Raw genomic sequence first — 25,724 nt, forward strand, 5'->3', positions numbered from 1 at the left:
TCTCTGGGTGGACTGAACAGGGCCAAGCACATTGTCAGAGCTAAACAAATAAAAAATAATATTGTACCACTGCAAAAATCTGTGACTGATATAGCATTTCCCTTTCCTGTGGCCTGTGCTGCCCTCGCTCCAAAGGTTCTTAAAATGCATTTTGCAAGCAGTTCTCAAAACACATTCTCAGCCAATCAGCCATGCAGCTGCTCAAGTGCAGAAAAAAAGAAGATGGAATATTTTGTAACAGTGTCACAGCGCCGAAAAAAAACATGGTCAGGGTGCTGAGCCTGCATAACACTGCTCCACGCAGCTGGTTACACAGGAAAGAGATTTCGAACAGTCTTCTCACGCCGCCTGCTACTTATATTTTAGTTAAGTCAGGGAAGTTTCTGATACTCTCCCAAGCTGTAACCAGCCACTCACTATTGTTCTTATCTGGGCCACTAATTACAGGAAACTAATAAGGCCATCACCATAGAATCTACTGAAGGCACCGTATACACAGCTAAGAGTTACAGCAAACTCTACCTGCATTAGGATCTTGCCTTTCCATTCTGCCTGTAATTGCCATTCCAACTAAGGCATCACTGGATGGTAGTCACCCTGGAAAGTCACCGGCCAGCCTACCACTCTTTTATTGGGGCTGAATCTATATAAAAAGATGTGACTTGCACATGAGCCCCCAGTGGCATGACTGGAGTTAAAAGATAGCCCACCAGGTTATCTCCCAAGAAATGTCCTACTGTCTCCCCCATCCCCATCCCAAAAGCTACACTTCAGAGACTGCCTCCTGCAGTGTCCCTGCTGCCTATGGTAAGATACGGGGGCGGGGGAGACTGGGTGTAGCCCATGTTTAAAGGTTCTAAATAGCGGAACCACTGCCTTGAAGTGGATGATGAATAGAAGCAGAAGGGCAATGGTGCTCCCTTTGGTTAGCTCCCCTTTGGAGGTGGGCTGTGGACTGATGGACCAACTGCAGTTTCTGAATGGCCATCATAGTCAAAGCAAGTTAGGGTACATTGCAACAATTAAGCATGGAGGTGACAAAAGCACAGCTCACTTAGGCTAGGTTCATACACTGGAGGAAAAGGTGCAGTCTCCTGATCAACCAAGATTAAAGGCTGACTCCAGGAGCAGCAATTAGTTGAGCAGGGGTCCGAGGCTGTGCACAGGTGCCCTGCTGAAGGACAGGTGCCCTGAAGAGGAGAAAGGTTGAGATCTTGCCAATTGCTCAAAATGTTTTTAATTTACTTAGTTGCCCATCTGCATTCTCTGCCATTTTGTCAATGCAGCACTGGACTGCATGGAGAAGATGGGAAACACCAGGGCCCAGCAACATTTCAAAGCCCCTTTCTCTTTACCAGAGCACTCATTGCAGCCCAACAAATGGAAACATGCGAAGAGATAGAGAGAACTATGAGTAGCAGATTCTCTTTTCCCTTCTAACTACCTTTTCCTGTAAAAAGCCAAATAGCTCGTGCACCTCTAACAGGTTGTGCTGGCCCTGTAAAGGCCCAACCCAGCCAGTTACCAGCTTCAGCTCAAAACAGTAGAGCTTCACCTCTCAGAATTCCCAGCCTTGATGGGTGCTGTAGGCTTGGCTGCAGTGTACACTAGGAAGAGGGACAGTGCTGTAAAAGACCTTCAGGGACAGACCAGGAGCTTCACTGCTTCTCCTAGCTCAGGGCACCCGGAGTAGAGAGTCCAGAAAGAAAGTCTAGGGGTGAGCACAAAGATGGACAGAGCTGGGGGAACGTGGAAAGCAAAGCAGGGACAGTGTCAGGTTGGAGTAGTAAAAAGCCTCAGGGCTGAACCTTTCGTTAGAGAGAGGGCATGAGCTCCCTTCATGATTCAGAAATGCAACCTAGAAGTGAGGTGATTATACACTGTACATCAAGGAGGATTTTGTGAACCCTGTAACCAAGGGGAGGATAAGGGTTTGTCCTCACGGCACGGCAAAGCACTCTAGAGGGGTGTGATGTGTAGAACACTCTTAAGCTACTGCATTTTGACTGCCCATGGAGACCCTGCTAGCGCGTACTAAAAGGTACCTAGTTTGTGTTAGAATCATAGAATATTAGGGTTGAAAGAGACCTCAGGAGGTCATCTAGTCCAATCCCCTGCTTAAAGCAGGACCAACACCAACTGAATCATCCCAGACAAGGCTTTGTCAAACTGGGCCTTAAAAACCTCTAAGGATGGAGATTCCACCACCTCCCTAGGTAACTCATTCCAGTGCTTCACCACCCTTCTAGTGAAACAGTGTTTCCCAACCTTGACCTTCCCCACTGCAACTTGAGACTATTGCTTCCTATTCTGTCATCTGTCACCTCTGAGAACAGCCTAGCTCTATCATCTTTGGATCCCTGTTCAGGTAGTTGAAGGCTGCTATCAAATCCCTCCTCACTCTTCTCTTCTGCAGACCAAATAACCCCAGTTCCCTCAGCTTCTCCTCATAAGTCACATGCCCTAGCCCCCTAATCATTTTCACTACCCTCCACTGAACTCTCTCCAATTTGTACACATCCCTTCTGCAGTGGGGTGACCAAAACCGGATGCAATACTCCAGGTGTGGTCTCTCCAGTGCGGAATAGAAGAGAATAATCACTTCCCTCGATCTGCTGGCAATGCTCCTACTAATACAGCCCAATATGCCATTGGCCTTCTTGGCAACGAGGGCACACTGCTGACTCATATCCAGCTTCTTATCCACTGTAATCTCCAGGTCCTTTTCTGCAGAACCACTGCTTAGCCAGTCAGTCCTCAGTCTGTAGCAGTGCATGGGATTCTTCCATCCTAAGTGCAGAACTCTGCACTTGTCCTTGTTGAACCTCATCAGCTTTCTTTTGTCCCAATCCTCCAATTTGTCTAGGTCACTCAGGACCCTATCCCTACCCTCCAGCATATCTATCTCTCCCCCCAGCTTAGTGTCATCTGTGAACTTGCTGAGGGTGCAATTCATTCCATCCTCCAGATCATTGATAAAGATGTTGAACAAAACTGGCTCCAAGACCGACCCCTGGGGCACTCCGCTTGATACTGGCTGCCAACTAGACATCGAGACGTTGATCACTACTCGTTGAGCCCGACAATCTAGTTTGAAACAGGACTATGTTAACATGAACTAGGTATCTTCTAGTTTGCACCAGCAGGGTCTACATAGGCAGTTACAGTGAATCACATTAGACTGCTCTACATTTCATACTCCTCAAATGGACTGTACCATGCCGTGTAGCCAAGCCCTACTTGACTGAATAAGTCTCTTCCTTCCTCTTCTGATTATTTAAAGAGAAGCAGACAGGAGGCGCCGCTACCAAAAATACATACTTGGAAAGTATCAGAGGGGTAGCCGTGTGAGTCTGGATCTGTAAAAAGTGACAAAGAGTGCTCTGGCATCTTAGAGACTAACAGAAGTATTGGAGCATAAGCTTTTGTGGGTGAATACCCACTTTGTCAGATGCATGCTCCAATACTTCTGTTAGTCTATACTTGGAAAGTGGGGCAGGGAGCAATAGGCCACATGGGCTAGAACAGCCACACAACTTTATACCTTGTATAGGTCCTCCCCCCTTCAGAGGACTGTGTCATTTGATGTGAAGATTTTATATATTCAGAAGGCTAGAAGTCAGTGTAGCTATGATGAATTAAGCTAGATTCTTAGCCGGTGTAGAGTCTTTAGATGCAGACTTTAAAAGAAATCAATGAGAACCTATGACAAAAATGAAACACCTATTATCTCAGAGTCGTGCTTTATTTCGTCTACTTTGGTGCTTCCTCAGACATTAAGTGCAGCACTAGGAAGATAGCAGTGAGCACTGATGGAAACTAACTTGTCTTAGAGTTCTGCCAAGAACTGGCATATCATTTACTTCTACTTTCCATGTTGCTGGACTGCAAACACAACTGAAATCTGCTCCATGCCCAGAGCTCCTGGATTAGAATTGACACAGGATCATATCTCCATTGCTGAGGAGGCCAAGCCCTCTTTAAAACCAGTTCTAAAACCGTGCCATAACAGTCATGCCCAGCAGTTCCCTCTCCCTCAGGAAAGCCTATGCCAACACAACCAAGCCTTTCTATGCCTTTCATACTACACTGATTCAACACTTGGCACATGAGTACTTGATGTGGAGAGAATGGTGGAGTTGTACAGAAACACCGCGTGCCATGGTATGAACTACTGAACCATGGACACAGTCCCATGCTGTGTGGCAGAGATATCCTTTGCAGATCTCGCTTTATGCACACGGCAACAGGAGTAGCCAGATTCCCACATGGACCCCAGCTCCACTCAGGGAGATCTGGGCAGGGATCTAGAAGAAGGTGCAACAGGGAAGTCACCTCTACAAGGGACTAAAAATCACATTAAAGCTCAGTTGCCCAAAAGTAGGCACCTTTGCCAATCAGTCCTGCCTGCAAACTGGGGAGAGGGGGAGGGGGAAAAGAGCAGAATGTGCTCACATCCAGGGAACGGCAGAAAGCAGATGATGTGTCTCTCCCCACCTTGGGAAGGGGGAAGACAGAATATGGTGTTTGCGGGAATGGCATCTTAGTGCCGGACAAAGCTGTTTGTTACTCCTCTGCCAAGTGTGATGCTGGCTTCCAGAGTAACTCTGGCGATTTCCCCTTGCAGAAGAGGTAGGGATAATGCACCTTATAGAGGGGAAGCAGTAGAGTCAGGTGGGGATATGGTGAGGTGGAGGGCACATGGGTGACACAGTGCTGCCAAGCTTGAATCACATGGGGTCACTGAGTGATGGGACAGTCTGAAATGATAGCGTGTTTGCTGCTCATGCCCCAGTGTCATGTGGTGTGAAGTACAAGCTGAATTATGCTGACAGATCTCTATGGTGGAAACTTGTCCTAATTCTCCAGAGGGCTCATCTCCCCCACTCTCACAGCCCTGATTTGGGGCATGCCACAGGGTTATCCGTCCCTTCTTGAAAGATAGGAAAGCTCCATCCACTATTCACCGAACTCTCTGTGACACATATGCTTCATTTGTGGACCTGTTCTCTGCTGCCTCCCCACACTCCATGGGACTGAACTCTCCAGTCTAATTGGCTCAGTAGAACAGTTTGAGGCAAGTGATGAGAGAAAATGTCACACCCAAGTCTTGGATCTTGGAGCAGTACCGGGATGGACAAGCCTTTGATTTTTCTGAACCAGCATTAGAACAAGTGGCCATTTATGGCCCCTTCTCATCAGATTCCAGACAGCTAACTGGTCCATAACAGAGTGTAGTGACCTACATGAGCTGCCCTCTCCCCCAACACTGACTAGGAAAGGAACAATTGGCAGAAACAATTCAGTGATTGGGATGATGCATCAGGGAAAACAACAAAAGCAGCAGCGCCATCATGAAGAAAAGGGTGGACATCTAGGTCACCAGTATGAATGTAGCCCAGAATTTAAAACCTGATTGCTGGCCTACTGTACATGAGTTGGTACAGTCTGATTCCATTTTCCAGTGGACAGGCATCTTTATTACTAAAACCACCACTGTCATTGTCCTCCATCTTCCCTTCCCTGACCCCACCCCTACCCCAACCACCTTGTTAGATGTCTCAACAGAGAAGCCAAAGATTACGTGGCTCAAGGAAACTCAATTTACCCTTTCACCCTTCACTCATTTCCCCCTTCATCTTCTATGCTGCTGTTGATAAACCCATTGGCTACCTTAGCTCAGACTTGACCTATCATGTCTTGAATGACCTGTTTCTCTCTCAGAGGTGTTATCACACAGAGAATGTAGTTGATACAGAGGGGAGCGGCACAGATGAGTGTCCCTGTTTTAAACTGGGCTAGTATCCACTGTGTTTAATCCAGGGGTGGGCAAACTGTATGGAGGGCCGGGTAGGGAAGGTTGTGCCTGGCCCCCATCCAACCCCTCTCACTTCTCACCCCCTGACTGCCCCCCTCAGAACCTCCGACCCATCCAATCCCCCTGCTCCTTGTCTCCTAACCACCCCCTCCTGGGACCTGCCACCCCAACTGCCCCTTGGGACCCTACCCCCTATCCAAACCCCCCCGCTCCCTGTCCCCTGACTGCCCTGACCCCTATCCACACCCCTGCCCCTGACAGCCCCCTCGGGACTCCGCCTATCCAACCAACCTCCCCCCATCCCCCTCCCCTGACTGCCCCCCCTGAATCTCTGCTCCATCGAACTGCCCCCTGCTCCCCATCCCATAGGACTCCCTGCCCCTTGTCCAACCCCCTGGCCTCCTTACCATGCCGATCAGAGCAGCATGTCTGGCCGACATGCTGCCCAGAGAAGGGGCAGCAGGGGAGGGGCTGAGGGCTAGCCTCCCCAGCCGGGAGCTCAAAGGCTGGGCAGGATGGATGTGGTCCACGAGCCATACATAGTTTGCCCACCTCTGGTTTAATCTCAGCTATGACTTGCACAGTTTCAGCTAAAGAGAGCTGAGAGAAGGGTAAAAAGAAAATCTGTTATTTGTGCAGATCCTTGCTGCCGCCTGCTGTATTATTGTAACAGACCTTTGCATGAAGCTCCCCTACCTGTTTGTATGTGAGCTGGTAAAGTGCTGGTCCATGGCACATCTTCAAATTGAACCCAGTTACTGATGGATGAAGATAGATCAGGTTTGGGACACACATGGTTCCCAAGCAGAGACACTGATGCAGAGTTCACCACGGGCTTGTCCACGTCATCACTCAGCTCAGTGTGTGAGAGGTCCTGAAACTCTCCATCCACATTACGGTTGTCTTCTGAGGAAGTATCGGAGGAGGAAAAACACTTTTCCAGAGGCTCTTCAGTGCCACCTAAAGTTGAGACAAAACATACAGAAATGTCAGTGCCAATTCTGCACTGGAGTATGGAATCTTACAGGGGGTGGGACGGGATGGGTGGCTGGGAAGGGAGAAGATGTTGGCTGGTTGTGGTTGCCTTTAGATTCCCTGTTCGGGTCAACCATGATTTAACAACAAATTAGCTAAATACATTTTTTAAACACTTCTGTGATGAGGTGGAGTGGCCTCCCACTGAACCCGAGGGGGAGGAGCCAAATGCTAAACCTGGGTGAGCAGAGCCAGGGTGGGCTTTCCCCACCTACCAGAAGTCAAAGGATGGGAGAGGAAATATAAAGCCTGAACCCTGTAGCTCAGTTGGGAGAAAGCAGCTGGAGGAGACAGACGCCTCCTGCCTGCTCCCAGAGTTAGACCCTGAGGAGAACCCTTACTGTGCTGAAGACTGGCCAGAGCTGCTGCTGCTGACGACTAACCTGGACCCTGAGGAGTGGTGGGGGCTGCCGCTGGATACCTACCCAGAGGAGATGGAGGACACCTCTGGATGTAGGTACACCCTAAGGGGAAGGTAGGAAGTGGCCCAGAGATAGCAGACTCCAGTCCGGCTGTATGGCTACGTAAACGTGGTCAGCATGCTGCAGCTGAATTCTCCACTGACCCAGTGGTGGGATGCCTCGCCATTGTTAGGGCCCTGGGCTGGGATGTGGTGAAGTCAGGTGGGCCCGTGTCCTCCTACCCCCTGCACCTCACCCCTGGGGTGGCAGCCTCCTCACTTAGAACAAGTGGCCTGCGTTTGTCTGTCTGACCCAAGAGGTCAGGCAATGGATGCCTATTTCTGTGCCCCACCTCCAAGGCCAGAAAAGCACCCCTGCCTGAGCCCTAGACTGTATGGTGCTCACCCCTGCCTGAGCCCTAAACTGTTTGGTGCTCTGCCCTGCCTGAGGCCCTAGACTGCTAGTGCCCCTTCCTAAGAGCCAGACCTTCCAGACAGCTCGTTTGCTATGTTCCACCTAAGGGCTAGAGCCTTAGAATAAGCAGCAAAGAATCCTGTGGCACCTTATAGACTAACAGACGATTTGGAGTATGAGCTTTCGTGGGTGAATACCCACTTCTTCAGATGCATGTGGTGGAAATTTCCAGGGGCAGTATATATATGCTAGCAAGCAAGCTAGAGATAACGAGGTCAGTTCAATCAGGGAGGATGAGGCCCTGTTCTAGCAGTTGAGGTGTGAAAACCAAGAGAGGAGAAACTGGTTCTGTAGTTGGCAAGCCATTCACAGTCTTTGTTCAATCCTGAGCTGATGGTGTCAAATTTGCAGATGAACTGAAGCTCAGCAGTTTCTCTTTGAAGTCTGGTCCTGAAGTTTTTTTGCTGCAGGATGGCCACCTTAAGGTCTGCAATAGTGTGGCCAGGGAGGTTGAAGTGCTCCCCTACAGGTTTTTGTATATTGCCATTCCTAATGTCTGATTTGTGTCCATTTATCCTTTTCCGTAGCGACTGTCCAGTTTGGCCAATGTACACAGCTGAAGGGCTTGGGTGACAGGCCAGTCGTCGCCCACAGGCAACCTGCCAACCTGAAACATATTCTCACCAGTAACTGCACACCGCACCATAGTAACTCTAGCTCAGGAACCAATCCATGCAACAAACCTCGATGCCAACTCTGCCCACATATCTACACCAGCGACACCATCACAGGACCTAACCAGATCAGCCACACCATCACTGGTTCATTCACCTGCACATCCACCAATGTAATATATGCCATCATATGCCAGCAATGCCCCTCTGCTATGTACATTGGCCAAACTGGACAGTCTCTACGGAAAAGGATAAATGGACACAAATCAGACGTTAGGAATGGCAATATATAAAAACTTGTAGGGGAGCACTTCGACCTCCCTGGCCACACTATTGCAGACCTTAAGGTGGCCATCCTGCAGCAAAAAAACTTCAGGACCAGACTTCAAAGAGAAACTGCTGAGCTTCAGTTCATCTGCAAATTTGACACCATCAGCTCAGGATTGAACAAAGACTGTGAACGGCTTGCCAACTACAGAACCAGTTTCTCCTCTCTTGGTTTTCACACCTCAACTGCTAGAACAGGGCCTCATCCTCCCTGATTGAACTGACCTCGTTATCTCTAGCTTGCTTGCTAGCATATATATACTGCCCCTGGAAATTTCCACCACATGCATCTGAAGAAGTGGGTATTCACCCACGAAAGCTCATGCTCCAAAACGTCTGTTAGTCTATAAGGTGCCACAGGATTCTTTGCTGCTTTTACAGATCCAGACTAACACGGCTACCCCTCTGAGTCTTAGAATACTTACTCTGCTGTTAATTCCCTGACTGGGGCGGAGCCCCATGATGCAGTGAGGCGGAGTGGCCTCCCACTGAGCCAGAGTGGAAGGAGCCACCACTACAACTACTTTATTTTCCTGCGCTAGACAGGGTTGGTGTGTGCATGAATGAGGGGACACAGCATATACAGGTTTCACAGCATAGTGACCTTTTGTTGGTCACCCACTAACAGAGGCCTTGAAAGAAACAAAGCTCCTGCCATCAGAGCAGCTTTTCTATCTCACTCCAGCTGACATCCAGACTCACCTGAAAAGCTGATTGTCTCCTCTGAAATAACCCTTTATAAATAACAGCATAAGCATAGAAAAATCAAAAATGTTCGCTGTATTAGCTATAGCAGGGATCGGCAACCTTTCAGAAGTGGTGTGTCGAGTCTTCATTTATTCACTCTGATTTAAGGTTTTGCGTGCCAGTAATACATTAACATTTTTAGGTAGTCTCTTTCTATAAGTCTATAATATATAATTAAACTATTGTTGTGTGTAAAGTAAATAAGGTTTTTAAAATGTTTAAGAAGCTTCATTTAAAATTAAATTAAAATGAAGAGCTCCCAGGACTGGTGGCCAGGACCCGGGCAGTGCCACTGAAAATCAGTTCATGTGCTGCCTTTGGCACGCGTGCCAATAGGTTGCCTACCCCTGAGCTATAGGAACTCAAGCACTTGGGGACCCATTTTTGCAGAAAAGGAATTATATGCAGCTTGTACTGACGGGTTTCTAATGATGAAAGGCAACTTTAGTTTTTGCTCTTGGACCTAAGGGTTCATGCTAAGAGGAGAATCACCAGGAGTGGGATAGAGAGATTTAGTGCAGCTGCCATTAGTTTATTATTTCTTAGAAAGCCCTGTAGCAGTCTCTGCTGAGCTTGTCACTAACTATAGGTGAACAACCTTCACCCGCTTTTAATCTCACACCAGGCCTAGCTTTGCCCTTAGTTATAATAGGGGAAACATCCCATGTGGTCAGTGGGAACTGCGTAACTGAGGCAGAACTAGGCCCAATGAAATGGCATTTATAAAACATCTCTCTTGATACATAACATTTGATATTTTTACCCAGAACTCTCCATCATGCAGGAGAAGTAGGAAGTAACTCAGCCTCCTCTGTTCCCACTTGGAAGGCAGATCTCATGAGACCAAATCTGTGTCAGTAGATGGGCCAGTTTATTTTAAAAAGTCTTAAAGGGCTCTAAAGGAATCTGAGGGAACTTACCCTGTGAAGTAACTGGCACGAGCAGCTCATCATTGAAGGAGACCCACTCCGACTGGTGGGAAGCAATGACATTTGCCAATGACGTCATGCTTGGGACAGGATGCTCATCTTCACCCAGTGCTTGTGGGAAAGGACCAGAATGGTCAATGCCAATCAATGGAGAGCAGCACCTCCTTGGCGCTTCTTGGCTTTTTCCTTTGACATTAGAAATTCTATTAAGAGTCAAGAGAGAGTGTAATTAGGTCTCTCAAAGTTAAACAAAAAAACCTAAAGAAATTAACTGAAAAAATTATCCCCAGCATTTTAATAATAAAGGTTACTAACACATTTCACAAACTACATACACAGTTCCACCAAAATACAGTCACCTCTGAGGGTCAGAACACTACCTTTTCTGTATGTGGAGGAGGAATAAGTTTGGCCAAAGGCATTGAGACAAATCCTTACACTTAAAAAAATAAATAATAATAAAAAAAAAGTAGCATGGGGTCTCTAAAGAGCACTGTGTGTGATTTTATTTTTTAAAAGGTTTTAGTCTTAAAACAGCCTCATGCAGCAAGTGGAATGGAACCCTCAACGTGGATAGCATTTTCTTCCATAGGGCTTAAAGTGTCACATCACTCCTGTGCATTATCTCTGTTTTCCAGAGGTGTGTGAATTCACTCCTTGCCTGTCTTTGGTTTTTATGAAGCTCCTGTTCCTGTGGCATCTAAGCCCTGTGGAAGTATGAATAAGCATGAATTTAGCTGGGCTTCTGAACTGATTGAATATGGATAACTCTTGCTTAAAGTCAAATAAGATAGACTATATTTTTTTGCCTGCTCAAGATAATATAATTTACCCTCACTGTGCCATGCAAAATAGTGCCACTGATGGGGGTGGGGGGAAAATGGAAGGAATATTATGAAGAATTTCTACGACAAAATACTATGGGCCCAAGGCACAGATCTAAACATTCCCCATCTCCACCATATTGCACTGAAACAAAGGCAGCCATTATTCATTGTACCTCCTGTATATGTTTTTCAATTCTGCTATAATATTTGCAATGTATCCATATCTTAAATATCCTACACCTCTAGTATCACAGAAAGAGGTCACATAGCATTCCTCGTGTTTGAGAAGAGGCAGAACTCAGTAACAATGAATTTTAAATGGGTTTTTAAAATTCTGTCTATCTTGGGTATTTATATGACCTCCATCACCAAAGTATCTGAGCACCTCACAATTCCCCTGTTAGGTAGGGTACTATGCTCATTTTACAGATGAGGAACTTAGGCACAGAGAGGCGAGGTGACTTGCCCAAGGTCACATACAAAGTCTGTGGAAGAGGAGGGTCCCCATGTACCAGGCTTGTAAGGCCACTCACTCAAATTTGGCCTAGCTTGTCCACCCATCATCATGACAGAGGAGTGGCAGGGCCAGATCTGACTGGTGCTGAAACCCCATGCCTGGAAGAGGGAGCTGAGCCCAGCAAGCCCTGGAGGACAGGAGCTGCCAAGATGGTCTGCAGGGTGCACTTATTTAGTGCTTATTACATTAATGTGTCTATATTATGGGTAAGAAATATCTAGTAAGACAGATGTTTTTTGCCCTATAGCTACTTACTGGGTCATGACAGGTTATCAAGGTTTACAAATGGGTCCTGAGCCCAACAAGGTTGAGAACCAGCGCGCTAGATCTAACTTTTGTTCTGGGTTTGTATAGTGTGTAGCACAGTAGGTTTCTACATGCTACAATAATACAAATAAATAACAATAATAATAATACACTAATTCCATTTTTATCCAGTTCAGTTCTACAAGGGCAGCAAATAAGGCCTGTATGGAAGAGCTGAAAACTCCGAAGCTCAACCTCTCAGTTACAGAATGGTCAACCCAGTCCCTGGTCATGGTGGGAATTGACAGGCCCAAGCTTATTGCCTACCTGCTGTAGACTGAAAATAGGCCTCTACAACAAAAGTCTAACACAAAATACAAGGCTTCCCATAAAAGGAGTGAGGCTTCCTACACCAAGTCTTCATTTGTAACTATAGCTTCTACATCCAGAGCCTTTCAGTATGCTCTTATGTAAGCAAAGCTGCTCCCCTTTCAGCTGAACACCCACACCCTCTTTTTCCTTATTCAGCTCCTTCTCTCCTGACATGGAAACAGCTGCAACTGAGCTCAGATCTATTCTCCCCTTCCCACCCCACCAGTGGCAGGGTCTCTGCATTCCCGTAGTGAGGGCAGACACCTCTTGCCCCCTCTTCCCACCAACCCACAATGGGCTCTCTTATGAGAAAACCACGGACAGCACTAAACAAAGAGGGTAAACTGGTGATGTGTGTGGTGGGGGGAAATCAGATGTTTAGGGTCACAGGGGCTCTGGTTTCCCTCGGAGAGAGAGAGGGAGAGGATGACTGATATTTTGCTTTCCCCATCTGACCTGTTAAGCTGTTTGCTTTTGGCTCGTTTAAATATCTGTAATTGGAGTCTTTCTAAATAACAGAACACTGACCTCTCCCTATTCTCACTGAGAAAGTCCTCAAGGAACCCTGAAATGACAGGAAATGAGCAAACAAAACAATTTATCTGGCTCTTAACATACTCGGAAACCACAAGAACACATTTTTCAAGAGTCCATGGAAGACCTCTGGAAGGAGGCAGGAAGATCAGTTTACCATGGATTTTCTCAGCAGTCCCTCCCTGCTGTCCACCCCGACCCCACCCCACCCCACCCCCCAAAGGAGAACTGAAGAAAGTTGCAGTTTTAAAATGCTATGTTGGAGGCTTGACTTTTTCTTCCTAAGTTTTTTCTGAAGTTCCCCATTACTGCACTGCCACAGAGCCCCTCAAATGATTCTCAAATCTGGAACCAGAAGATGATCTGTACTCAAGGTCTGCGGTGGTGGTGGTCACAAGAAATTCCTAAGAAAGAGAGACAAAGCAGAGTGGTCCCCTGAATTGTTGAGTCAGGGGCTCTGCATTTGGAAAGCTATAGAGCACCTATTGCATCTTAAAACAGATGGCAAGAAACTAGAAATTTCTGGGAAGGAATCTTTACAGCGTACTGAGAGGCCTTGAAATGCATCACTGGCACATGTTCCAGTTATAAGGCTCTGCTGCTATTGGGACTTTCTGCACAGTTCCTAGTTTGTTTGGTAAATGATGCAGAGACTGCTGCTTTGTTATTCTAACTAATGCCATTGACTTCTCTGGGAAAAATAAGATTCAACTATTTGAAAATCAACCCCCAGATGTTACAGTCAATTCAATCTCTGGTTTGGAGGTGATCTGGGGGATGTGAGAGTGTCTTGTCTGTGGTGGGGAGAAAAAGATGCAAAGACTGAATTTTAGACTCTTCCAGAAATTTAAAGGCTGCTTCAGACAATATAGCCTGCTGAACAAAACACTTGCTTCCTTTGATCAACACCCATAGCTTTGAACTGTGGATTATGGGAGGATGATTATATTTGTGCTGATTACTTTGAAAAGACAACACAGCATTACCTTTACCACCATCCTTCCACATGGAGAAGCCTCCTGTAAAAAGAACAGCCATGTGTAGATGAGACCCTAAGTAGTTTGGTTCCAATGGAGCCATGCATTGAGCTAGCAGGGAGGTGCTGTGGGTCCCAGGACAGAGCCTGTGCATGTATGTTGGGAATCCATTTGGTTTGGGGGAAGAATCATCACCCATTTCTCAAGAGGGCAAACACTTCTACCCCTGAAATGATGGAGACATTGTTCAAGGAAGTCTTCACACTTTCCTCCCCCACTCCAGAGCTCTTCTACAGATATTTCTCTGGAAAGGAACTATGTCTATCTAGGAGTGGTAGAGGAGCAAATGGATCCTAGCTGTCCCACAGTGGACTCTGATTAAAGCAAGGCAGCTATTTCATACAGCCCTAGTAAAAGGAGATGGAGACACAACTTTTAGCAAAACTAGTTCCCTAGGCAATTCCCTACATATAGTTAGGGAATTAGTGGAAATGCTTCAGGGGGTTCTGTTATTGAATGAGCCTCTTGTGGCATTCTTGAAAAAAAAACCTTCTAAATTTAACGTAATACTTGGTCATCAGAATGTGTTCAGGTTTTACAGGGGTGGGAGCATGACAAAAACAGAGGTTACACAGTGAAACAGACAGTCCTCAGTATTGGCTCCCAGTGCACTGCTTTGACTAAGAGTCAACACTGCTCTAGGAGTTTCTTAGTTTCTTCTTTAAGTGCCTCTCTGTTATCATTTATGTAACACACAAAGCAGTTGGAATATCAAACAGAGACATTTAAGTGAATGCATAAAGTTTAGTGGTTATTCCCAGCTCTGCCAAAGATTTCATGTGCAACCTCGGGGAAGTCAATTAACATATCCCATACCTCAGTTTCCCCAATATGTATATTTACCGTGCCTAGCACAATGAAGGTCTGATCTTGTTTGGGACTTCTAGACACCATTGTGACACAAATAAAAAAACCCAATAATAATATGCCCTAGCACTTATGAGACACTTTACATTTTTAGATCATTAACCATTTAATTAGTGATGAGAGGAAAAAGCCATTCCAGGCATGAATCCTCATGATATCTAACCTGTACTCAATAGAAACAGCTGAGCTCTGCTGATAGTTACCATTTAGAAGTCTTTGCTTGGGCTTTCCCACTTAGACCCACGTCAATGGACTCGGGTTGTGGAGACAGAACCTATTGTATCACATGCAGCATCAAGTCAGATAAGTCTTTGATTTCATCTGAACCTGTGTACTTAAAAGAGACAGCTGCAGTCAGGTAGTTTAGGATTCAAACTTAGGCTTTGTTTTTCAAACTTAATATTAATAGAAAGGTTTTTGTTACATTTTAAAACAAAATAACTGTAAATGTATTGTCTTATAAGGGGATCTGTGCTGCAGAATACCTACAATCTGTAGAATGGTATTAAAATACACAAAAAATCATAATTACCCTGCATTACTAGAGACTCTAAAGCAGGGGTAGGCAACGTATGGCACAGGTGCCGAAGGCGGCACGTGAGCTGATTTTCAGTGGCACTCACACTGCCCAGGTCCTGGCCACCGGTCTGGGGGGGGCTCTGCATTTTAATTTAATTTTAAATGAAGCTTCTTAAACATTTTAAAAGCCTTATTTATTTTACATACAACAATAGTTTAGTTATATATTATAGACTTATAGAAAGAGACCTTCTTAAAATGTTAAAATGTATTACTGGCACACAAAACCTTAAATTAGAGTGAATAAATGAAGATTCAGCACACCACTTCTGAAAGGTTGCCGATCCCTGCCGTAAAGTAAGGGCTTTGAGCTAGCGTAGGAGAACTAGAAAGTGAAACTAACTAGTATCTGAGAGGTAAATTGACTAGGTAAGTTTTGCTGTCCCAAGTTGCATGAAGTGCAAAAAAGTAAACAAACTGCAGTAATAGTAAAAAGGGAATTGGATTCTGACCTTCTTTTTGCAGTAATAATCCAAAATGTTAGTAACACCAGTGATGAATCCAGGAAAAACATATTTTTTTATCTTGACTGTGTCCCCCTAATAAACCTTTGCAGATGAAACAGTTCTAGTGTAATTTTGTGAACCGTAAAGCAGTAGTTCCCTCAGACAATTCTCCAAGTGAGCCTGAGCTACTCCCTCCTTGGCCTGAAGCAGAAGCCAACAACTAGCTGAGCACATCACCTCCTCCTGATTATTAAACAATCTCCACACTGGAAATTTACACTAAAATTAAATACAATCCCCCTGCCCCCACCCCGCCAGCTGCATCAACTGGGCAAGACAAAAGTGATGCAATGGGGAGTGAAACAGAAATTGGAAGAAATAAAGTATGAGAGAAAACAAGAAAAAATGAAGCTAGAGGTTCTGATTATTATTAATCCTGTGGTAGCACTCACAGGCTGTATTCAGGATTGGGTCTCATTGTGCTAGGCACGAACACATGCCTAGAAAGGCACAGCTCCTGTTCTGAAAAGCTTAAAATCTAAGTCTACAAGTGATATATGTAGGGAAGGGGAGAAGAATATAATATGTACAATTGTTCTAAATGTTGTATTCATGACTTATTGTTTCAATAAATACATAACTTAATTACCACCAACTGCCCCTCACCCAATTGCTGGTCAGACCAATTCTTCAGGGCATTCTCTAGCTTTACCCATTCTCCGATTCACATGTGCACTGCATTGTTACATGAATTTTCCTACTTTGAGCCCCGGCCTTAGAGGTACAGTCTCCATTCAGTGCAACTCCCATTAGTGTGAAAGCAAGTGATGTGCAGCAAAGACATAAGGCACAATGTAAACAGAACTGAAGTCATTTGCAAAACTCCCACTGACTTCATTGGGAGCGGGAGCAGGCTGTACCCCCTTCAGTTTGCCACCTAGCTAACAACAGTACTAAGAATGTTGTGGCATCTTTAAATTGCTGCACAAATGTGAGCTCATCCTCTCAACACCTGGCTGAGATAGGCCAATTTGGTTATACCCAGACAGGAGAAGTGATTTGTCCAGTGTCACACAACAAGGCAGTTGCAGAGACAGGATTAGAGCCATTGAGTTTGATTCTCAGGACTGTACTTATTCCTGTAGACCTCAGGAGAATCTTTTCAATTAAACCTCACGTGGGAGCTCAAGTTCAGAATCTTTTCATCTTACTGAGTGACAGTAAGAAGAGAGACTTCAGGTGCCATGTGGATAAGAGAGTGATAAATAAGGGTTTCCCTCAGGGATACCTGTGTCAAAGCTGAGATAAAAAAGGTTAGCAGCTGCTGTTCCCCAACCCATAATATCACATCTATCTGCCACTGAAACACTTCTATTTCTGACAAGAGATGCAGCCAAAGGGTCTCTCCTGAAAACGGTATCCGTAATATTTAGAAAATTCAGGAGGCAGGAGCCTGTCGCTATATGCCTCTAGCTGCGACTGCCTCTGAAAAAAACTGTGTGCGGTTGTGGGTGCCTAATTACTAAAGAGAAGCATATTAGATAGCGTTCCGAGGGCTGGAGAGATTAACAAAAGAAGAAAGATTGTATCCCCCATCCTGTATATTTTATGCTCCCAAAACTCAATGAGCAAGGACTTCAGCCTGGGCCTTAAAAGAGCAACACTACATGGAAGGAGTAGGGGAGAATAAACAGTCCACAAACATCTGAAGCTCCACAGATGGAGACAAATTATTTTGAGTGATTCAAAGGGGTATAACTAGGTGTACTGGGAAAAAACTAAGGGAAAATATAGGATGAATATCAGGACAAATCATTCCTGATAGTGAGATGTGTTCTGCTCCCAGGCTCCCCAGGGAAGTGGCAGAAACATGCCTGAGACATTAAAGTTTGATTCTGCTCTGAAACCTTTTCTGTAAGAATGACTCATGGGGGGATGTCCCTGTTTATTGCGTCTCAGTGGTCATTCCAAGTGTAATGTAGACTCCTGTTACATAACTGCTTTACAAGTGAAAAAAAGATAATTTTCCAAACTGCTAGCCCTGTAGACTCAGCCTGGAATGGGATAATTGAGTTAGGTTCTATCTTCCTCATAATAATCACACTCTGTAGGGCAAATGCTGCCCTGACTTTTCAGAGTCAAACCGGGCTTTAGAACTAGACTGGAGCACTAGAAGAAATACAGTTGGGAACAATTCTGTATTGATGGGGTGAGGGGAGAATGGACTAAGTTGTTCACAGAAATAGGCTGTTAAATAATCACTTTACCATGCCAGACACAGAAAAAAAAAAAAATAACAGCATATGGTATATACTAAGGTTAGGCTGCAGACCACACCTACATAAGCTCCTGAATTCTACAGGCCTAGATTAATTTTGAATCCTTTGTAAAGAGAAACTAAGGAAACTGCTGTTCTGCCTGAAAATTCTGTTTCACAAGAAGTTAATAGTAGGCAACCAGCAGTCTGAATACACTGAGACCATGACATGTGGTTAGTAATCTCCACTTATCAGAGGACAGGAGGCATATTCATCTCTGCCACTTCCTTGTTCTCTCAAGGCCACCATGAGCCACAATTCTACATCCGTTTCGAGACTCAAAGCTTCCAGATATCATTGTTACAAGCTGCACATATGTTCCCTGCCCTGCACCCACTTTGAATTGAGAGAGTCTAACTTGTCCTGCTAGGATGGTGAATTAATTGCAGAGCTGGGAGTCAGTTGCTGCATGTCTGGACACAACTGCACTGGTAAACTGTAAACAGCTCTATTATCTGGGAATGCAGCTGGCTTTACAAAGGGATTGCTTGGAGCCTTTCCTATAAAACACTAGGAAAACAAAGTTATGAGACATCTAGGGTCAAATTGTTCAAAAGCAGCTTCTAATTGAATACTTGAATTTGGGCATCTGTTTTTTGGAAATCTCCAAAATAGTTTATTATGTCTCTGCAAACTCTGAAAATTTTATATCTTGTTTCTTAGAGTATGGAAGCACAGCAACCCCCTCGCCTCCCCATCCCATGGCAGCAAGTCTCAGAGTTCAGCTGACTTGGGTTCATGCTACAAGGCTAAAAATAGCAGTTCAGGTGATTGTTCCCTCTCAGGCTGGAGCTCTGGCTCTGAAAACCAGAAGAGGGAGGGTCTTAGGTAGGGTGACCAGATGTTCTGATTTTTCAGTCCTGATATTTGGGGCTTTGTCTTACACAGGCTCCTATTACCCCCTGCCCTCTGTCCCAATTTTTCACACTTGATATCTGGTCACTCAGTCTTAGGGTATGTCTACACTGCAATTAGACACCCACAGCTGGTCTGTGCCATCTGACACAGGCTCACAGGGCATGGGCTGAGGGGCTCTTTAATTGTGGAGTAGACATTCGGGCTCAGGCTGCAGCCCAAACTCTGGGACCCCCCCACGTCACAGGGCCTGTGCTCCAGCCCAAGCCTGGATGTCCACACCGGAATTAAACAGCCTCTTAGCCTGAGCCCCACAAACCAAAGTCAGAGTTTTTAATTGAAGTGTAGACATACTCTGAGAGCCCAAGCTGCATGGGAAAGTCTACATTGCTATTTTTAGTCCTGTAGCATGACCCTGAGTCAATTAACCTGGGCTTTAAGTCTTACTGTTGCGTGGGGGAGGAGGGGGCATTTTTCAGTGTAGATGTACCCTAAGTATAGAAAGTCTGTGTGAAATGAAGGTGAGCTTTAGAGACCCAAGGTTATCCTCAGACAAACTTAACCAGATGTGTTCCATTTGGTAAACCCTACAAAGCTCCTCCTGTATTTCGCTCGCTCTCATGGTGATTACCACGGTCTCTCTTCTGTTTAACATGCTAACTTCTCTCCCCTGATCTATTCAGTGAGGTAAGATGACAATGCATGATTTACTGTAGTTACTCACCATGGAATTGTCTGCATGTCAGACACTAGATGGTGATATCATTAAATAAAGCTGGCAGGAGGAGAATGGAGATCAGAAAGCAAGAAGCACCTTTATGCTTCCAAGTTTCTTAGTAACCAGCAGTAATAAGACAGGAAATGGGAAAATGAATATGATGGGCTCATAAATGTTTGCCAGAATGTGGCTGTGGTTGTTGAAGAGATGAATCTTTCTGGTCTAAAATTTCCCTGCTTTTATAACTAGAATGCAGTGTTTCTCTGTCAGCCGCTAATGTTCTGGCACTGCATTTACATCTAAAAAGAAACTACTGACTTTTGGTTTTTTAAAGCTAGGAATAAGCATTGCATTTGCAACTGAAATTTCAGCTCCATCAGCAAACAGGGAAGACAGCACAATTCCTCCTACGCTCCAAGACTGGATTCAATTACACAAGCCAAATCAGGAGCTGTATCTTTTGAATCTTAGGAAAGTTCATACTATTGTTACGGTTGAGGTCAGGCACCACTTTAGCTATAGGCAAACAAGGCAGTTGTCTAGGGTGGCAGATTTGACCCAACTGGCTCTCCATCCTTAGAGAGGCACTGCCAGGCCAAATTTGAGTAAATGGCATTGTGACTTGCCCATAGGTTACACCACCACTCACATTTGGCCCAGCTGGCCCTCTGCCATGATGAAGGGACAGGCAAGCCAAGTCTCCCACCCTAGGCCTATAAGGAGGGGAAGGCACACTGAAGTTTTGCCTGTGGCACAGATTGTCCGGAGCAGTTCCTTTGCTGGGGGTTGGATTAAACTTCGTTGAAGCTAGTGGGTGTAACAGTTGTCCTTCATTCAGGCTAAATGTAAGAAGCAGTTAAGCTCCTGTTGGAGTAACATAGCTAAAACAATAGGAGCCACCATCTAAACCACAGCCATATGTCAAGATCTGTCAAGGGAGCAGAGATATGTGGATTGAACGATTTCACTAGGACAGGGATCGGCAACCTTTGGCACGTGCCCCGTCAGGGAAATCTGCTGGTGTGCCGGGACAGTTCATTTACTTGCAGCGTCTGCAGGTTTAGCTGATTGCAGCTCCCACTGGTCGTGGTTCGCCGTTCCAGGCCAATGGGGGCAGTGAAGAGCAGTGAACAGCACGTCCCATGGCCCACGCCACTTCCTGCAGCCCCCATTGGCCTGGAACGTCAAACCGTGGCCAACGGGAGCTGTGATCGGCCGAACCTGTGGATGCTGCAGGTAAACAAATGATCCCGGCCCGCCAGCGGATTTCCCTGATGGGCCACGTGCCAAAGGATGCCAATCCCCGCACTAGGAGATGAATGAAAATGTAGAGGTCTGGGTATTGATTTGGTGAAGCTGTGCATGAGCAGATAAAGGGACAAGAAAAACCACAGAAGCGGACTGTAAGGGGCTGGGACCTAGGTAGTCTTGCCTAGCAGTCACAGCTGAGCTGGCATCTACATATCAAGGACAGCTACAAGATGGCAGTCCATGAGCACGGGTTGGAGGAATGGCCAGAACCAAACGCAACAGACCCAAGATTAGATGTTGTACTAGGCTGGAACCAAAAGGCTAGTGTCAAGGTGATGGCAGAACCTGGAGATCAGAAGACAAGGTGTGGTTGGGAGTAACAGCAGGTCAGAAATCTATGTGTAGGGCCCTACCAAATTCACGGTCCATTTTGGTAAATTTCACTGTCATAGGATTTCAAAAGTCTTAAATTTCACAGTTTCAGATATTTAAATCTGAAATTTCACAGTGTTATAACTATAGGGGTCCTGACTCAAACAGGAGTTGAGTGGGGGTTGCAAGTCTATTGTAGTGGGGTCACAGTATTGCCATTCTTACTTCTGAACTGCTGCTGGCAGTGGCGCTGCCTTCAGAGATGAGCAGCTGCAGAGTGGCGGCTGCTGGCTGGGTGTCCAGCTCTGAAGGCAGAGCCACCACCAGCAGCAGTGCGGGTGGCATGGTATGGTATTGCCACCCTTACTTCTGCACTGCCACTGGAGGTGGCTCTGATCCAGCCCCAGGAGTGGCCTGTGCAGGGGAAGATGAAGTTCTGCCCCTCTGCAGCCCTGCGGGGACTAGCAGCTGGAGACCAGCGCACAGTAGGAGCCCCCAGCCCTACTCCTCCCCAGCGTTCAGGAGTTAAGGGACCTTGGACTAGCTGGGTGTGTTTGCTCAGGGCTGACCACAGCACGCACACACCCTGACCATGTTGCCCTGTGCAGTCACCCATGTCACCCACCCATAAGGCCAGCTTGCCCTCCCCAAAAGTGACACCCCCCCATACCATGCAACCCTCACTTCTGCACTGCTGCTGGTGGAAGTGCTGCCTTCAGAACTGGGTGCCAGGCCAGCAGCCACTGCTCGCTGGCCGCCCAGTTCTGAAGGCAGCACAGAAATAAGGGTGGCAATACCCCAACCCCTCTACAATAGCCAGATTTCATGGTCTGTGACGCATTTTTCACAGCCATGAATGTGGTAGAGCCCTATCTATGTGCCTGCCCAGACAACTTGCTGGGCCACCCTCCAGGATTAAATAGTACACTTGGGGCCACAGCATATTGTCACTCTGGACCTTTTGGATGGTATTTCCTGCTGCGCTCAAACTCCACAGTATTCCCTGGGTGGACTTCTGTCTGGTGGCAATGTGGGCCTGTCAGCCCTTCTAGGCTCTACAACTCTGGGTTCTAGTCCCATTGATCCTTATACAGCCAGAGAAGGCAGCAGAAAACCTTAAACATCTAGAAAAGCACTTATAGCATGATCTTGTGTTAAAGGTAAGAGAGCTTTTTGGGCAGAATTCTGGTTGTAAAAGGAGGCTTGGAATATTGAGCAAGGAAACCATATCCTGTTTGAATCCAACAGTTAGATTATATCTACACACAGCTTTTAACCCATGTTAACGTTTTCCTAGAGAAACTGCATTTAAACAGGAGTCTTGCTAGAAGGAAGCTAAAATCATTTGAAAACTTTGTGCAAATGGGACTGTAGAAGGTGGAATGGTCTCCCACGGGAATTAGTGGATGCCCCATTGCTTGAACTGTTTAAAGCTAGATAGGATAAAAACATCAGAAATTGTACTGCAGAGAACAAGCCTGCTCTGGCAGAGGGAATGACTGGAAGATCTGATTAGTCTTCTCCTACCCTCTAGTGTCTCGGAGAGCCAAGTACGATTATGCAAATTTGTATGATGCTCGGACATTGTCACCCTCCTGGGGCAATCTACAAATAACCCTTTTTGTTTTCACTCTCTATTTTAAATACCCTAAATACAGGAAGATCAGGCGGAATGGTGGTGTGGGTTTAGCCTGACCACCACCATTTCAAGGGAATAAAGAGCAACTGTATGAAAAAGATGGGGCAAAGCTTGCTTTTAAAGGACAGCCTCATGGGAAATGTTTTATTTGCAGTTAAAAAAAATCAAAATCAAATTCACACACAGTAGAAAACAAAAAACCACACACATTTTATCACTATTGTATGATCCTTTGCATGATTGTTGCTGTAACCTGACAACGTGAATATAGTGGACACGAGGCTGCCTGAGTGTTAGTAACAAAGGGAAATGTTTCCAAAAGAGCCTGTTGTGGACACATGGTTGCCAGATCCTCATTTTGGAAGAAGGCAAAAAATTTCCTAGTAAACTGGAGGCAGAAGGCAGAATTTTTTGCTATTGATTCTCTCTGGTCTCCTAGGCTAAGTGATGAGTAGACCAGGACCCAAAGACTTTCATTGCTTTGATGAATGGGGACAGACACCTTTGATGGAAGGGGAGAAGAGTGCCCTAGCTACTTCTAAACATTTCCCCTTTCTGACCATTTTGGTCTTGCCCTTGTTCAGTCTGAGCCAGCTGCTCTTTACCATGTGCTGATCTCATTTAAGGCACTGTGAGATCTTTGTAATGGTGTTGGTTGTGGCTGTGGTAAGGGGGTATATGTACTGTGTGTTATTGGTGCACCATTGGCAGAGGAACCCATGGTGTCTTACCACCTACCAACATGCTCTCATGTAGATATTGGAGAGAGGAGGGGAATGGTGGCAGCACAGATCGCTATGAGATTATACAACTGAGGGTTCTGGGGGAAAGTGGATCAGTTGCCTATTACCATGCTCTGGCTCTGGTCATTACTCTCCCAACAGGAGCCCAGGTAGTGCTGCACCACCTACACTGCATGAGAAGGTCAGCAGCACTAAGTGCTCAGCTGTGTCAAACGCTTCAGGGAGGTTACGTAGCATAAGCACTGATGTAGCTTCCACCCACTGCCAGGAGGAGCGTGTCTTTTAGTCTCGTGAGGGATATCTCCATGCTGGAGCCCAATTGTGAAGCATGTAGGATACTGGCAAATGCCACTTGGTGCTAGAGCTCAGTGGTCAGTACCCTTATACATTCAGGTTCATCTGTACATTCAGCTGTCAGTCCTGATCTTTGGTTGTTCAGTGGGTGGAACAAGGAGAACATGCTGGAAAGCATTGTGCCAATCTGTTCTTTTAAAATTATACTATTAAGTGTTGTCCATGGTCTGAAAGATCAGCATGTGTCATAAAATGAAATGAATAAAAATAACACAGTAGGAGATATTGGTCATTTGCTCCCATTACAGGGCATTATTGCTGAAGTAGACAGTCACTGTTCAGGAGGGGACCAGAAGTGGAGCAGGAATGGGTGCTCTGCTGGTAAGGTGCCCTCAAAGAAGGGAGTAGGCCCTTGGTTAAGAGGGCTGTTGAAAGTCACAGAAAGACATGGATAGGAGAAGCCTTTGATGACCACCTGACTTATGCTTGGCTCAAGTGAAGTGCTATGAAAGTTCTCCGTGTACGTGCATACTCACACAGAACCCACAAAATCTTCTAAAACTCAACCTCCCCCTGCCCCCCAACTTCTTGCAGGGGTAGGGGAAAATTCCAGTTTTCAAACAAGATCCAAGAATGCAACTTCAGCTTTTAAAATTCCACATTTAGAAAAAGCCAACTGACCAACCCCTCCACATCAGTCTCCGTACTTGGAGGATTTGAAGTTACCAGAGGAAAAGGAAAGTGGTTGTGGTGAAGGCACTTTGCAGCTCCCTGCTTCACAGAGAATTTATTCAACCTTCACTTGCTTTGAGAAAGAAAATCTGCTGCCTTTTATTATTACTAAAGCTGCAGTCTCATCGATTTCCAATGGCAGACACACAATTAGCAGTAATTTGGGCATTCTGAATGCCTAATAATAAAATGTTTTGTATTTATACTGCACTTTTTATCTGATGCTATCAAAGCACTTTACGAAGGGGGGTGTCGTCATACTCATTTACAGATCAGGAAACTGAGGCATTGAGTGGGGAAGGTCACATGGCAAGTCAGTGGCAGAGTCCTGGACAGAACCCAGCTCTCCCGGTTCCCAGTTTCTTAGATAACAGAACATTAGTGCCTTCCAAATGGCTGGACATGAACGCCATTCTAGACTACAGTTTTAGGAGCTGATAGGCCATATTTAATGGGAAAGTTATTTCCCTTTAATTCAAATCTAAGACTTCGCAGCTGACTTATGGCATGAGTGCTGTATTCTCTCTTCACTGTAGAGGAGATGTAACATCATAAAATCAGTTAAAATCAAGGAAAGGGTTAGAGATTGAAGTTTCCTTGAACTCTTATTGCAGCAAAGGAGCAGACCCATTCTCCCATAACGCCTATTTCATTTTAGTAATCAGTGTTATGTATACACAGCTAATTGTGTGGTAGGCAATTAGACATGTGTGAAGGCAAAGGGCCTTCTCTGAAAAGCTTAGTATTTGAAGAGCTTCTATAGATCATTCACAGGGAAAAGTTTTTGAAAGCACCTAAATCCAACTGACTTTCAATGAGATTTAGGCTCCGAAGTGCCTAAGTCCCATTTGAAAATTTTATCGTGGACTCCTCAACGTCTCAGAGCCTGACAGAGAGGCAGAGAAGCAAAGAGCAGAAATATTTAAGTGACAAATTTATTTTCCTACTACTTGATCCACCTTGTTGACCTGGATGTTTATTCCTGGACATGCTACCCTCAAGGTAGCAACAAAGATAGGGAGAAAATGTGTA

General features: G+C 45.6%; 1 protein-coding gene across 3 annotated transcripts in view; it reads right to left on the reverse strand.

Annotated features, from left to right (window-relative positions):
• Positions 1-25,724, reverse strand: part of STON2 (stonin 2) — a 111,081-nt gene that overhangs the window by 77,944 nt on the left and 7,413 nt on the right. For all 3 annotated transcript variants that reach the window (XR_007774431.1, XR_007774430.1, XM_050953231.1), the window contains exons 2-3: positions 10,337-10,548; positions 6,515-6,778 (exon numbers count right to left, since the gene is read on the reverse strand). Coding sequence is in view for 1 of the 3 variants with exons in the window: in XM_050953231.1 (XP_050809188.1) it covers positions 6,515-6,778; positions 10,337-10,424 (352 nt within the window). In the remaining 2 variants the exon portion in view is untranslated. The remainder of the gene's footprint in view (positions 1-6,514; positions 6,779-10,336; positions 10,549-25,724) is intronic.

Source organism: Gopherus flavomarginatus, chromosome 5 (genome assembly GCF_025201925.1).
Source record: "Gopherus flavomarginatus isolate rGopFla2 chromosome 5, rGopFla2.mat.asm, whole genome shotgun sequence".
In the NCBI taxonomy this organism is placed as follows: domain Eukaryota; kingdom Metazoa; phylum Chordata; order Testudines; family Testudinidae; genus Gopherus; species Gopherus flavomarginatus.